Source organism: Oncorhynchus mykiss, chromosome 11 (genome assembly GCF_013265735.2).
Source record: "Oncorhynchus mykiss isolate Arlee chromosome 11, USDA_OmykA_1.1, whole genome shotgun sequence".
Classification (NCBI taxonomy): domain Eukaryota; kingdom Metazoa; phylum Chordata; class Actinopteri; order Salmoniformes; family Salmonidae; genus Oncorhynchus; species Oncorhynchus mykiss.
The window spans coordinates 69,879,491-69,892,951 of record NC_048575.1 but is presented as its reverse complement, the minus strand read 5'-3'; the positions used below and the strand labels follow the sequence as shown (position 1 = coordinate 69,892,951).

General features: G+C 44.0%; 1 protein-coding gene across 2 annotated transcripts in view; it reads left to right on the top strand.

Annotated features, from left to right (window-relative positions):
• Positions 1–869: 869 nt before the first annotated feature.
• Positions 870–13,461, top strand: part of LOC110536318 (G protein-coupled receptor kinase 5) — a 44,860-nt gene continuing 32,268 nt past the window's right edge. Inside the window, exon 1 of one of the 2 annotated variants that reach the window (XM_036936235.1) lies at positions 870–1,642. In XM_036936235.1, the coding sequence (XP_036792130.1) occupies positions 1,591–1,642 (52 nt within the window). In that variant the 5' untranslated portion in view covers positions 870–1,590. The remainder of the gene's footprint in view (positions 1,643–13,461) is intronic. The other variant, XM_036936234.1, reaches the window with a different exon arrangement.

Sequence of the window (13,461 nt, the reverse complement as noted above, 5' to 3'; positions counted from 1 at the left end):
AAGGAGAGTGATGGAGTGTGTTCCAGTTTTGTCATACAACACAACGCCACAGATGTCTCAAGTTTTGAAGGAGTGTGCAATTGACATGCTGACCCCAGGAATGTCCACCAGAGCTGTTGCCAGATAATTGAATGTTAATTTCTCTACCATAATGCTGTTTTAGAGAATTTGGCAGTACATCCACAACCGCGGACCACGTGTACAAACGCCAGCCCAGCTTCCTCACTTACGGGATCGTCTGAGACCAGACACCTGATGAAACTGAGTATTTTTGTCAGTAATAAAGACTTTTTGTGGGGAAAAACTCATTCTGATTGGCTGTGCCTGGCTCCCAAGTGGGTGAACCTGGCTGCCAATTGGGTGGGCCTATGCCCACCCATGGCTGCACCCCTGCCCAGTCTTGTGAAATCCATATATTAGGGCCTCATGAATACATTTCAATTGACTGATGTCATTATATGAACTGTAACTCAGTAAAACCATTGAAATTCTTGCATATTGCGTTAATATTTTTGTTCAGTATATATGAACCTAAGAAGACAGTCAGAGAATCACCAATGGCATAAAGTCTACTGGTAGGCCTGTATGAGATCTTGAGATAATTGGATGTTGTGTTTGATCAGTTTTCATAATTAAAATAGGTTATTGTGCACCGCGGTTCTTAGGCTTTCCATGTCAGATGAAAAACAGCATTTGAACAACGGACCAATAGCCTATGTATGGGGAACATCAACTTTATCAATATCATTCTTTCTCCCAAGGTCTTTCATCTTCAGTTCTACCGCTTGGCATTGCATTGGGAGGGGATGGCAAGAATGTGCCGCTATCAGATGTCTTTGACAGCCAGACAGGCATACTCAGCAACGCATACGTCATGGGCCAGATATGAACACGCCCCTTCCGACTGGCTGTGTGTTCCACGGGCGATGGAATGGAATATTGGAACCACCAACTTGGTGGATCAAGATTTGCGAACTCTTACTATAAATCATTGAACTTCCATAGACTGTACACTTTGCACACTGTACACATCCAAATGTAACCGAAATATTGACCAGAACCACGGGGGAAACCGCTTAGAGCTCCGCCAAATGTTACAACCAAGATAAAAAACCCAGCCCTTTTTTTTTTTTATTATGCACCAAGAGGTGGAGCACGTTGAGTCTAGTACACTTCACCAACTCCCACCAGTGCTACTGGTCTGTGCTTCAGCCGCTGTTACGAATGCGTTACCAAAGGATGTAGGTCTTGCCGAGGTCTCGGGCTGTTTCGGGATGTATTGATGGCTCAACAGTCCTATCCTTCTTTGATTCCGCACCAAATTTCGCACGAAACACAACAGTCTCCGGAATTGGAATGGAAATGCCCTCCGGACGCTGTATTCGGAGCCGACAATATGAACCATGCCCTAGTTAATATTACAAGGATTTCCTCGATCGCCTGTGTATAGACTTTCAAGGAATTTGAAATGTATACATTTGATTCGGATTTGGAGTAAAACGAAAAGCAATTTAGCCGTGAAGAGCAAGGTGTTGCTGTGCCGACGTAAAAACAACAACACATCTATTCAGCAAAATCAAAGGATTTTAGATGGAGCTGGAGAATATTGTGGCCAATACGGTACTGTTAAAAGCAAGAGAAGGTAGGTCTTCAAACAGCCTAATAAAATGAATGAACCATTTTGACGCGTAGAATGGGGTTCGAATTCCATTTTGTGTTGAATGCTACAGTGATGCAATCTAAATTGTCTCTGAACATGATATTTATAGATGCTATGCTGCTCTAAAATCTACTTTATACCATACACCACCACCTTCATCATCACCAAACCACATGTTTTATTGCTTATGATAGGCTTTTAAACCCTTCAATGTATCCATTCCTAGCTCAATGGATGTCCAATCTAGCCAATGTATGTTTAGGCCTGTAGGTTAAAATCGTTTGATAGTCCCTACGTTTGTGAACAAAGGTCCCTCTAAATGTAATAAAAAAAATAACCCCGCACATCAGCTTTAAGTTTTGTTTAACGAATTGTTTTCTGCGTGGTTATGATTAGACTGTAGTAGAGCCCACCAGTGAAACCGTAACCATTCTTTCGCAATATTCGACATGTTCAGACAGTTTGACTAGAACTGGGGTCAAACTCTGGTCTGATGATCATTTGCTACAGTTGGCAGTTGCACATGTATGATGATCTATGACGTGATCGGAATCTAAATGCTATGGTGGTCTCCGTGCAGCAAAATACAGCCTTTTTCACTTCGATACCCCAAACAACCGTGTGATTGGGCACTTAGGTTCTGTCAATTTCATTTTTACCGTCTGTTTGTGTTAGGTCATAATCTGTGTGTTCGGCAGGTGGAGAGTTTCGGAGCTGTTTAGTTATTAACCTTCATTAATCTTTAAGGAAATATCCTTTCACGTGCACATAGGCCTATCCCTTCACTTCAGACTCGACCAAGGATCCAAACTGATGAAATTATTGGCATTGCAGTACGTTACTAATGATAATGTAATGGCTCTTATGTCGTGTTTTTGCCATAAAATAATGAGAATGTTATGGCTCTTATGTCGTGTTAATGCCATAAGATACAGCATCCCGTCTATCTGAATACATAAAAAAACTGAGAAGGCTGTGTTCCTCTCACTCTGAGAAATGCACCGTTAGACAGACACACACACACACACACACACACACACACAGAGTTGTGCATGGTGTAATGTGGCTACAGGCTCTCTGTGGAGTTGAGCAGTGACGCAGGAGAAGGCAGTGTTCCTATGGCTGGCCTAGTGGTTATCTCACAGTAATAATGACATACTTATGGATTGGCTGCACTCTGGGTCAAAGATAGGACAGACAGAGAGAAAGAGACTGATGTTTGCAGTCAGTGTACCACTGCCATACAAGGGTCCTTCGTTGTTTTGAGATGCAGCTTGAAACCAGCCTACTACAGTGTCAAATAAAAACTGCCAGATCACAGATGATTCCAAAGAAAATCAGAGCATCAAACAGTCTCTATAGCACAGGTAGTGTATTTGGCAACCAGTCCTCCTCAGGTGATCCAAAAAGATGAAATGGTTTAGTCATGATTGTGAACCACTGCTGGGCCAGGAGTGGGATAGTGTTCTCTAATCTGAATAACATGGAACTGTCATATGTTCAGATATGTGCAAGATAATGAAAATAACATATCTATTTTGAAGTCATTTTTTGGTGGTGTCCCTTTAAATTGAATGAAATAAGAAGATGACAAGGCGACCCATGACAGATCCTTGTTGTCCCAGCTGCTCTATACCCGAGCCAGCATAGTACGGGTTGGGTTGGCACAACAGTGTGTAAACCATGGTCTGGTACATCCCAAAAACTGAAAGGGGTTTTCATTGGTCATCAGTGGATTCACTGTTGCTTTTTGCTCAGAGTTGATAGTGAAAAGGCAGACATGATCAACAGAGATTTGAACTGTGAAGTGCTGATGGTTTATTTATAAGATCTTGTTGAAGATGGCTCCATAACAAGTGATCAACTGTCAACTTATCTTTTGTGATTCATTGCTGATTGGAGTGTGTTGTGTATTGAGTCTAATGAGTGCTTAGTTGTTTAGATTCTGCCTGGAAATGTTAGAATGACTAGGGGCCGTAACTGACAGAGCCCAGAGTGCCAACGGTTGAATGAATGCCTGTGAGATTCTGTCAAAGTCCGGGGTGTACAGGGATGCTCCTATCTGTGTGTGTGTGCTGTGTACTTACGCTGTATGCCGAGGCTGGTTGAGGTCACAGCACAGGGACATAGTGAGAATGTGAATGGAGAAGAGAGAACCATACATATTCCTGTTTGTTTATGCAAGTGTGTCTCAGCCAAGGCTGAACGGAGAGATCCTCATTCCCTGTCCGAATGCTCCCAGAGTCAGAGAGACAACAGGAAAGCCCAGTTTCCACTCAGCTCCCAGTGTTTACGCCAGCGTCTTCACACTTCCCAAATCACTGGAATAAAGTGAACTGTAGCCAAGCAGAGAAATAAAAAGCCATCAATATCCCCTGCCTTCTGCAGAGCTGACCAGGGAGAGAGAGGCCCTATTCCAGTACTTGGTAAATGCATCCCTCTGTTCTCCTTTATTCCTTTGAAGTAAGTAATCATCACTAATCTGACACGACTGAGTTGGTCTAAGCGCAGCTTCACGTTAGCCAATTCAGTCATGTAAGGTAAGTGATCACAAGGGAGGATTTGTTAAGGGGCCAGAGGATGGAGTAGAACTTATTCAGGCCTGCTGAAGAGGACCTTTGATGACATCACAGTTGAGATTCCAGGAAGTTTATCTCACCTGCTCTGTCTCAAATACCAACAAACAACAGAGTAGCTAGTAAGACCTGAGTATAATTCAGAATCAGGAAATCTCCCTCCGTTTCTCCCTGGTGTCCAGTATTCTTGTTTTTGTGGAGGATGCTGAGGGGATGATGCAGTGAAATCCAAACCTCCATTCAGCCATCTCCTCTCTGCTGAGGATCACCTAACAGCTCATATTACCAGTCACAGCCCACAGTGTTGGAAGATGCTGACGTGTTGAACGTAGAAATAATAAAGGTGCAATCCAAAAGTTCTACTTCTCTTGTGACAATGGGGAAAGTTCAAACAGTCAATTTGAATTAAAACACACAAGTACTGCGCTTGTTGTCCTGTTCCTCTGCATTTTGTGCCTTTGCACTCACAAAGACCTTTCCCCTCAGTCCTCCAAAACGTCTTGAGAAGACAAAGTAACTGGAAGTTGAGCATCCGCATTGTGCCTTAAATGCTAGTTTCATCAATGTGAAAGCAGAAGTGTTTTACATGTCAGACTACCCTGGAAGGGTTATAGAACAGCGAGAGCAGCAGTGTTTTACATGTCAGACTACCCTGGAAGGGTTATAGAACAGCGAGAGCAGCAGTGTTTTACATGTCAGACTACCCTGGAAGGGTTATAGAACAGCGAGAGCAGCAGTTTTTTACATGTCAGACTACCCTGGAAGGGTTATAGAACAGCGAGAGCAGCAGTGTTTTACATGTCAGACTACCCTGGAAGGGTTATAGAACAGCGAGAGCAGCAGTGTTTTACATGTCAGACTACCCTGGAAGGGTTATAGAACAGCGAGAGCAGCAGTGTTTTACATGTCAGACTACCCTGGAAGGGTTATAGAACAGCGAGAGCAGCAGTGTTTTACATGTCAGACTACCCTGGAAGGGTTATAGAACAGTGAGAGCAGCAGTGTTTTACATGTCAGACTACCCTGGAAGGGTTATAGAACAGCGAGAGCAGCAGTGTTTTACATGTCAGACTACCCTGGAAGGGTTATAGAACAGCGAGAGCAGCAGTGTTTTACATGTCAGACTACCCTGGAAGGGTTATAGAACAGCGAGAGCAGCAGTGTTTTACATGTCAGACTACCCTGGAAGGGTTATAGAACAGCGAGAGCAGCAGTGTTTTACATGTCAGACTACCCTGGAAGGGTTATAGAACAGCGAGAGCAGCAGTTTTTTACATGTCAGACTACCCTGGAAGGGTTATAGAACAGCGAGAGCAGCAGTGTTTTACATGTCAGACTACCCTGGAAGGGTTATAGAACAGCGAGAGCAGCAGTGTTTTACATGTCAGACTACCCTGGAAGGGTTATAGAACAGCGAGAGCAGCAGTGTTTTACATGTCAGACTACCCTGGAAGGGTTATAGAACAGCGAGAGCAGCAGTTTTTTACATGTCAGACTACCCTGGAAGGGTTATAGAACAGCGAGAGCAGCAGTGTTTTACATGTCAGACTACCCTGGAAGGGTTATAGAACAGTGAGAGCAGCAGTGTTTTACATGTCAGACTACCCTGGAAGGGTTATAGAACAGCGAGAGCAGCAGTGTTTTACATGTCAGACTACCCTGGAAGGGTTATAGAACAGCGAGAGCAGCAGTGTTTCTTCCTGTTAAAATACTAAGCGTCACTTGTACTTGATTTTTAGGAAGCATTTCCTCTGAGATCTGCTTCTTCTATTCGCTGAGCTGTGGAAGGGAGGCATCTCCATTACTGTGTGTGTGTAAGGAGCTTGTGAATTCCTGTGTGTGTGTGTAATCTTAGCTCTGACGAGGGCAACATCCTGCAGTAGACCCTGTGCTCATGATGCCTGCATGTGTGTGTACGCGCTTCCCCATTCACAACTGTCACATTGGCAGCAGCCGTGGAACCCAAGCCACCTGAACGAACGTCATCAGCGGTTTAAATGAAGGAGAGTAAAGGGAAAAGTGTGTTGTTGAATTCAGATGTGTTGTTGGGATAGCAGACGTGTAGCAACAGAATTGTAGCCTAGGTGCCAGCCTGCGATTTTAGATTCATGCCTCCGTTGTTGGCCAACAGAACAGGCTAAGAGAATAGCATTGCCGATCCATGTCTTCCCTGTTTTCAGATACTGTTGCCCTTTTTTAATCAAGGAAGTTGGTAACCAAGCTATGTTGGATGGATGGCCTCCTCTTACCTGAGGCAATTGTCTTGTTCAACCTCTGTTCTAGAATAAAAGGTGTTCTAGAGTGAAGGAACAAATGTTTTAGAATGAAGGGACGAGTGTTGTATCTAGAATGAAATGCGAACATGTTCTTAAACTGAGAGAAGTTTTCTCGAATAGAGGAAAAGGAATGAAATGATGGATCGTCTGATGAAAACAAACATGCCGATTTTTAGGGCTTTATCTTAAACTGGCAAAACAGACAATAAACCAACATTGTAGTACAAACAACACCATCTGTCTGTCATTGAAAGGTCACAAACACAGACAAGCATTCCCCTCACTTTACTGAGGTGAACTGAGGAGAAACATGGTGAGAAAATGGCAGCTGTCTTTCTAAAGCCAACAGCTACCTCTGACGTGGGGCGGCAGGTACCTGCCACTCTGGGGCGACAGGTAGCCTAGTGGTTAGAGCGTTGGGCCAGTAACCGAAAAATTGCTAGATTGAATCCCCGAGCTGATAAGGTAAAAATCTGTCGTTCTGCCACAGTTCCTAGGCCGTCATTGTAAATAAGAATTTGTTCTAAACTGACTTGCCTAGTTACATGGCGGTTACATCTATGCAGATGAATGCTATTGGAATGTTAATCACCATTTATTCCCAGGCACCCAAGATAATATGGCTGTTTGCTGAATCAGTGGGTTTTACTTCAGCAATATGTAATGAGATAGACACAGACAAGATGATGGATCTTTAAGATGGTTTTGAAGGAAAGCAAGACACAGAGTAAAATAGTGAGGGTACACAGTGGGCATTGTGAAATAGTGTGAGCCACATGCCATAGCTGACTGACTACTGTGTGACCATGTCCACGCTGTCTTGTCAGCTGACTTGTGCTGAATGGTTCATTGGTTATACTGGCAGTGCCCACGAAGGAAGTTGAACATTATGAGACTATTAATAATACATTTTAACAATATTGGAAAAGGACAGTTTTAGGTAATAGGAGATGCCTGCTGGTCAATGTTCCCTCAAATCTTTTCGGGTACTGAGCAAATTTCCGGTCTGCTGAGCGCAAACTTGAACATTGAAAATTCTGTGCAACTTCCAGCCAATGTGTGGTGTTCAATGTAGGCCTGCATTCCATGAGCCTTTTGAGGAAAAACTTGCAGGGCTTTTCCACTTGTCCTTCAGACAAGGTGGTGACTGAAAATGTTTTTTTGTTGTTTGATGCAAGAAACCACGTTTACAAAATAAAACGCATTATTATTCCCATACCATTATTACAGAGAATCAGACAACTGATGCTACCTTCTGCCTATTGGCTACTTAGCTTATTCAAGCCCGTCTCAAAATACAACACTGCCACTTTACCTAACTGGGCTAATAACTCACTAACTAGCAAAGGATAGAAACAAAAAGTGCACAGGAGGCTACATGCAGCTCTCGCTTTGATCTCAAAACAAGCCAAACTACTCACCACCACAGCTGTATGGCACCGATCCGTATATGGCAATGGTCTATTTGCATATAGGCCTTTTGCAGCTTGGTTATGCTGCACTGGTCTGTGTAGAGTACGGGCTGAGTCGTGCTCAGTAGAATCCTACTCTTGATGTTTTCTGCCTACAGCAAAATCTCTTGCATAGTTCATTTTGTTTCGGTATGTTGAATGGGAAGTGGCTAATTTTGAGATGATTCCATCACAATTGCCACAGTAAAGGGAAACGATGATAGTGTTAACTAACAGGGAAAACTCTACGAAGTTGAGTGAAGTTAAATCTCATGCTTCTCTCCTTGGGCTGATAGTTCTTCTGGGCTCTGTGCAGCAGTCTCAGTTTAGAGGGAACATTGCTGCTGGTGCTGGAAGGTGTAGGGTGCTGGAAGGTGTAGGGTGCTGGAAGGTGTAGGGTGTGTGAAAAACCCTATCATACTAGAGAGGTAAAAATAAAAATCCTTGATAAACATTTGGATAGTAGTTATTACTTCAAGTGAGAGTGATTTTGTCTTAAAAATATACCCGCAAAGTGTAAAATGGTAGTAGATGCACAGTCAACACATTCAGTTTAGTATATGTGGCCCATGCAGGAATCAAACTACTGTAGTACTGCAAGCACCATGCACGCTCCAGACAACTGTGGTTAGATAGTGCATAGTTGACAATCTAGCTACAGGTTTTTTCTTATTTGTCACATGCATCGAACACAACGGATGTAGACTTTACCGTGAAAGGCTTGCTTACGAGCCCTTCCCAACGATGCAGAGTAAAAAATATATATATATATAATAATACAAAGGAAATATGGATGGATCTCACCTCAGGCTTACTTTGTGAGGAGCCTTTGTTGTAAGGTGAGAAAATGCTGCTCGATCGTGTTATAGCACAAGTCTCAGCAAGCCACAGGAGCAAAAAAAAAAAAAACAGGATTTATGCTCCCTAAAGATTCATGTCTGTTTCAGACATCATTGGCTACTTTGCAGTAGTTTTTCCTAAAAAAAGCTTATTACCTTCTCATGTCCTGACTTCCATGGTGACTGATCTGGCAGGATCAGTCATGATGAACACCTATCCACTATGCAGTGCATTTGTGTGTGGAGCCTGGAGTTTGTTCCCTCAGGGCTTCTCTCAGAGGGCTGAGCCATGACATAATGCTGAGGAGTTTTATTCAGGAGACAACTGAAGATCGTTAATGGGAGGAGAATCCCATCCATGAAAGAATAGTTGAGAGGCCCAGGCCAGCCCGTTTCCTCTCTGTGTGCTTCTGTTTGTTTGTGTGGACACAGAGAAAAATACGGATTTTTTTTTACACACTAGCTGTCGCTCACACATAGCTACAGAGCAAGCCCCCACCCTCATGAACAAGCCCCCACCCTCATGAACAATCCCCCACCCTCATGAAGTTGAAAGGTAGCTATGGTTCTATACTTTGTGCTGTCATCTGTTGCCTTGTGTGGGAGAATTGTCTTTGTTATTTTAGTTTCTGTCCGTGCATCTATGTTCAATCTCTTTAGACAAACCCAATGAATATTTAATGTTTGAAGTGGAGAATTATCAATATCTATAGGACTACTCATCTCTGAGTTTGGCTTGTGTACATTCACTGTGTACACACACACACACACACACACACACACACACCAGAAAAGGGAATGAACATGTAGCAGTTAAGTGGTAGACATTGACCCAGTGGCCTCTTAGTGTTGTTCAATTTGGGCTGTTTTCCCAGTTCCCAGACCTTATCAGAGTTATCTATTTAAAGGCTGTTTTTGGTATTCCTGAGTCCCTTGGTATGCCCCAGATCCATCACTAATTTTAGAGCCCCCAGCACGACACATAAAGGGTATATTAAGGAGAAGAGGGTTGCAAGTCCGATACTTGTATGAGAATGTTGGCATACAAAGCGAGAGAGAGTGGAGGACAGGGGAAGGCTCAACAGAATTAGCTATTTAGGAGATCACTACCATATATTCCAAATATCAAATTACCTTGGTTACTTTTCCTGAGAGGGAATGTCTTGTGTGGTATTTGGCATACTGCAGCAGTGACACTGGACTTTCAGATGTGTTTGGTTTCAGCAGTGCATGACCAGGCAGTTAACACTACTCTCTTCAGATGAACAAACAATCTGACTGTGTTCTGTATCCATTAATCACACAGGAGAGCGGGAGAACCAGGCGAGAGGGAGAACCAGGAGAGGAAAGGAAAGGGGGTGAACCAGGGGAGGAGAGGGGGGCGAACAAGGAGAGGGGGGTAAATGATGAGAGGGGGACAAACGAGGAGAGGGGAGCGATCCAGGAGAGGAGAGGAGAGGGGAGCGATTCAGGAGAGGAGAGGGTGTGAACCAGGAGAGAAGAGGAGAGGTTGTGAACCAAGAGAGGAGAGGAGAGGGGGTCTACCAAGAGAGGAGAGGGTGTGAACCAAGAGAGGAGAGGAGAGGGGGTCTACCAAGAGAGGAGAGGGGGTCTACCAAGAGAGGAGAGGGGGTCTACCAAGAGAGGAGAGGGGGTCTACCAAGAGAGGAGAGGGGGTCTACCCAGGAGAGGAGATGGGGCGATCCAGGAGAGGAGATGGGGCGATCCAGGAGAGGAGAGGAGATGGGGCGAACCAGGAGAGGAGAGGAGATGGGGCGAACCAGGAGAGGAGAAGAGATGGGGCGAACCAGGAGAGGAGAAGAGATGGGGCGAACCAGGAGAGGAGAAGAGATGGGGCGAACCAGGAGAGGAGATGGGGCGAACCAGGAGAAGAGATGGGGCGAACCAGGAGAGGAGATGGGGTGAATCAGGAGAGGAGATGGGGCGAATCAGGAGAGGAGATGCGGCGAATCAGGAGAGGAGAGGAGATGCGGCGAATCAGGAGAGGAGATGTGGGCGAACCAGGAGAGGGGAGGAGAAGGGGTGAACCAAGAGAAGAGAGGGGGGGGGGGGGGGTGATCCAGGAGAGGAAAGGGGAGAGAAGAGGTGATGAGGTCTACGAGGAGAGAGGGTGAACCAGGAGAGGAGATGGGGTGAACCAGGAGAGGAGATGGGGTGAACCAGGAGAGGAGATGGGGCGAACCAGGAGAGGAGAGGAGATGGGGCGAACCAGGAGAGGAGAGGAGAGGGGGCAAACCAGGAGAGGAGAGGAGAGGGGGCGAACCAGGAGAGGAGAGGGGGTGAACCAGGAGAGGAGAGGGGGTGAACCAGGAGAGGAGAGGTTGATGAACCAAGAGAGGGTGAACTCTGGTAGAAGAAAGAGGATGGATGAGCTGTCATAGAGAGAAGAGGATTTGAGCATTCAGACAGAGGAAGTATGTGTGTGTGTACACACAGGAAAGGATATGGAGAACAGCTGTAGAGGAAGTGAAGAGCCTAGAGAGGGCCATCGTAATCACTTTAACCCTGTTTCCGGAATTGCTGTGTGAGGCGACTATCTTTGATTTGGTCTTTTTGTGTGTCTGTGTGTCCATGCGCGTGAGCTGTGCACTTATTTGTGTGTTGTGGTTTGATGGTTGTCTGTTTGTGTGTGTTGGAGACAATAGCCTTTTGGACAGAATCAGTCCTATCCTGGGGCAGCAGGCGGCCTAGTGTTTAGAGCGTTGGGCCTGATATCAAAAAGTTACTAGTTCGAATCCGTGAACTGACTTTGTAAAACAATCTGCCCACCTTAGCCCTAATTGCTCACAGAGTGCTGTCAATAATGGCTGCCCAGCTAGCACATAATGTTCTCAGAATCATGTTTTTCGTAGGTGGGATTTTCAGTACTTCAGCATAACGTTTTCTACAGGTTTCCTCATGGTTCTATTTAAAGTCATGTTCTCAGCACATGAATGAAACTTTCCATGAAAACCACAAGAAAAAATGAGCAACGTTCAGAATGTCAGCATCAACACAACTTAATATCCGCTGTGTTGGTTAGTGTGTTCAGGTGTGTTGGTTAGTGTGTTCAGGTGTGTTGGCTGTGCCTTGTTTTCTTTGGAATGGGGTCTGTCTGAATCGACTGACATGAAGAGCTTTGTATAACTTTTCTTTTTTAAACACACAAACAAATGGAATGCTAGCTCTGTCCTGGTGTCGCAGTGGACTAATTCCAGGACTAAAGAACAGAAGATCGTAGGTTTGAATCTCACTGATGCCATGTCACAATCAAAAAAGGAATTTGTTTGCATGATTAATGCCTAAGCAAATACATTTCCATGTGTCCTATCAGTGCTAAGGGTTCAAAACAGTTAACCTAAATGAAACATGTTCTCAGAACGTGATTTAATTACCTTAAAATAACTCAGAATTTCCTTTCTCAGAATGTTAATAAAACCTCCCAGGAAAACTTTCAGCAAACCATGGTAAAATGTTCTCAGAACGTCCCTGCAACCTAGACATGTATGTTCCCAGAACAGGCAAAATTGACACCGTTAAAAACGGTCAGGAAACTTGTGGCTTTTTCCCAGAACCAATGGGAAACCAAAAACGTACGTACCCACAACTTCCAACAAACTTAATGTATTATCTGGGTGATCCCATGCCATGATCTCACTCTCCAAGGGAGTCTCAGGGAGAATGGGATATGCAAAAAAAAACACATTTCCATTTCACCACACACTTGTAGAAGTTATGTACATGTGTGAAACAGGGCAAATATAAGTGCCCCCTATTTGATCTCTTTGACCTAAGATTAGATCAGGTCAAAGGTTTAGTCTGTACCATTTGCAATTTTTTATCACTTTTCATGTGTGGTATATTTATAGAACAGGAAAATTGTGACACCTGACACTTACCCGTACAGGAGAGTAACCCCCCCCCCCCCCCCCCCTCCTCTTTCACTCACTCTCCAATTCTAACCTTAAAAAATGTATTCGGGATTGGTGTCCCTTCCACGGGATGCTTGAGCTAACGTAGGCTAATGTGATTCGAATGAGGTTGTAAGTAACAAGAACATTTCCCAGGATATAGACATATCTAATATTGTCAGAAAGCTTAAATTCTTGTTAATCTAACTGCTCTGTCCAATTTACATGAGCTATTACAATGAGAGAATACCATGCTATTGTTTGAGGAGAGTGCACAATTTTTAACATAACAAGTTATTAATAAACAGATTAGGCACATTTGGGGAGTCTTGATACATCATTTTTAACAGAAATGCAATGGTTAATTGGATCAGTCTAAAACCTTGCACATACACTGCTGCCATTTACTGGCCAACATTTAAATTGCACCTTGGCTGAAATAATACATTATGGCCTTTCTCTTGCATTTCAAAGATGATGGTGCAAAAAAAATATGAAAGAACGGTTTTTATTTTCTTTGTATGATCTTTTACCAGATCCATTGTGTTATATTTGCCTTTCACATTTCCACGAACTTCAAAGTGTTTCCTTTCACATGGTACCAAGAAAATGCATATCCTTGCTTCAGGGCCTGAGCTACAGGCAGTTTGATTTGGGTATGTCATTTTAGGCAGAAATTGAAATAAAGGGGCGGATCCTTAAGAGTTTCACCCTAAACCCCCTAGAAATAGCATTTGACCTTGTAGGG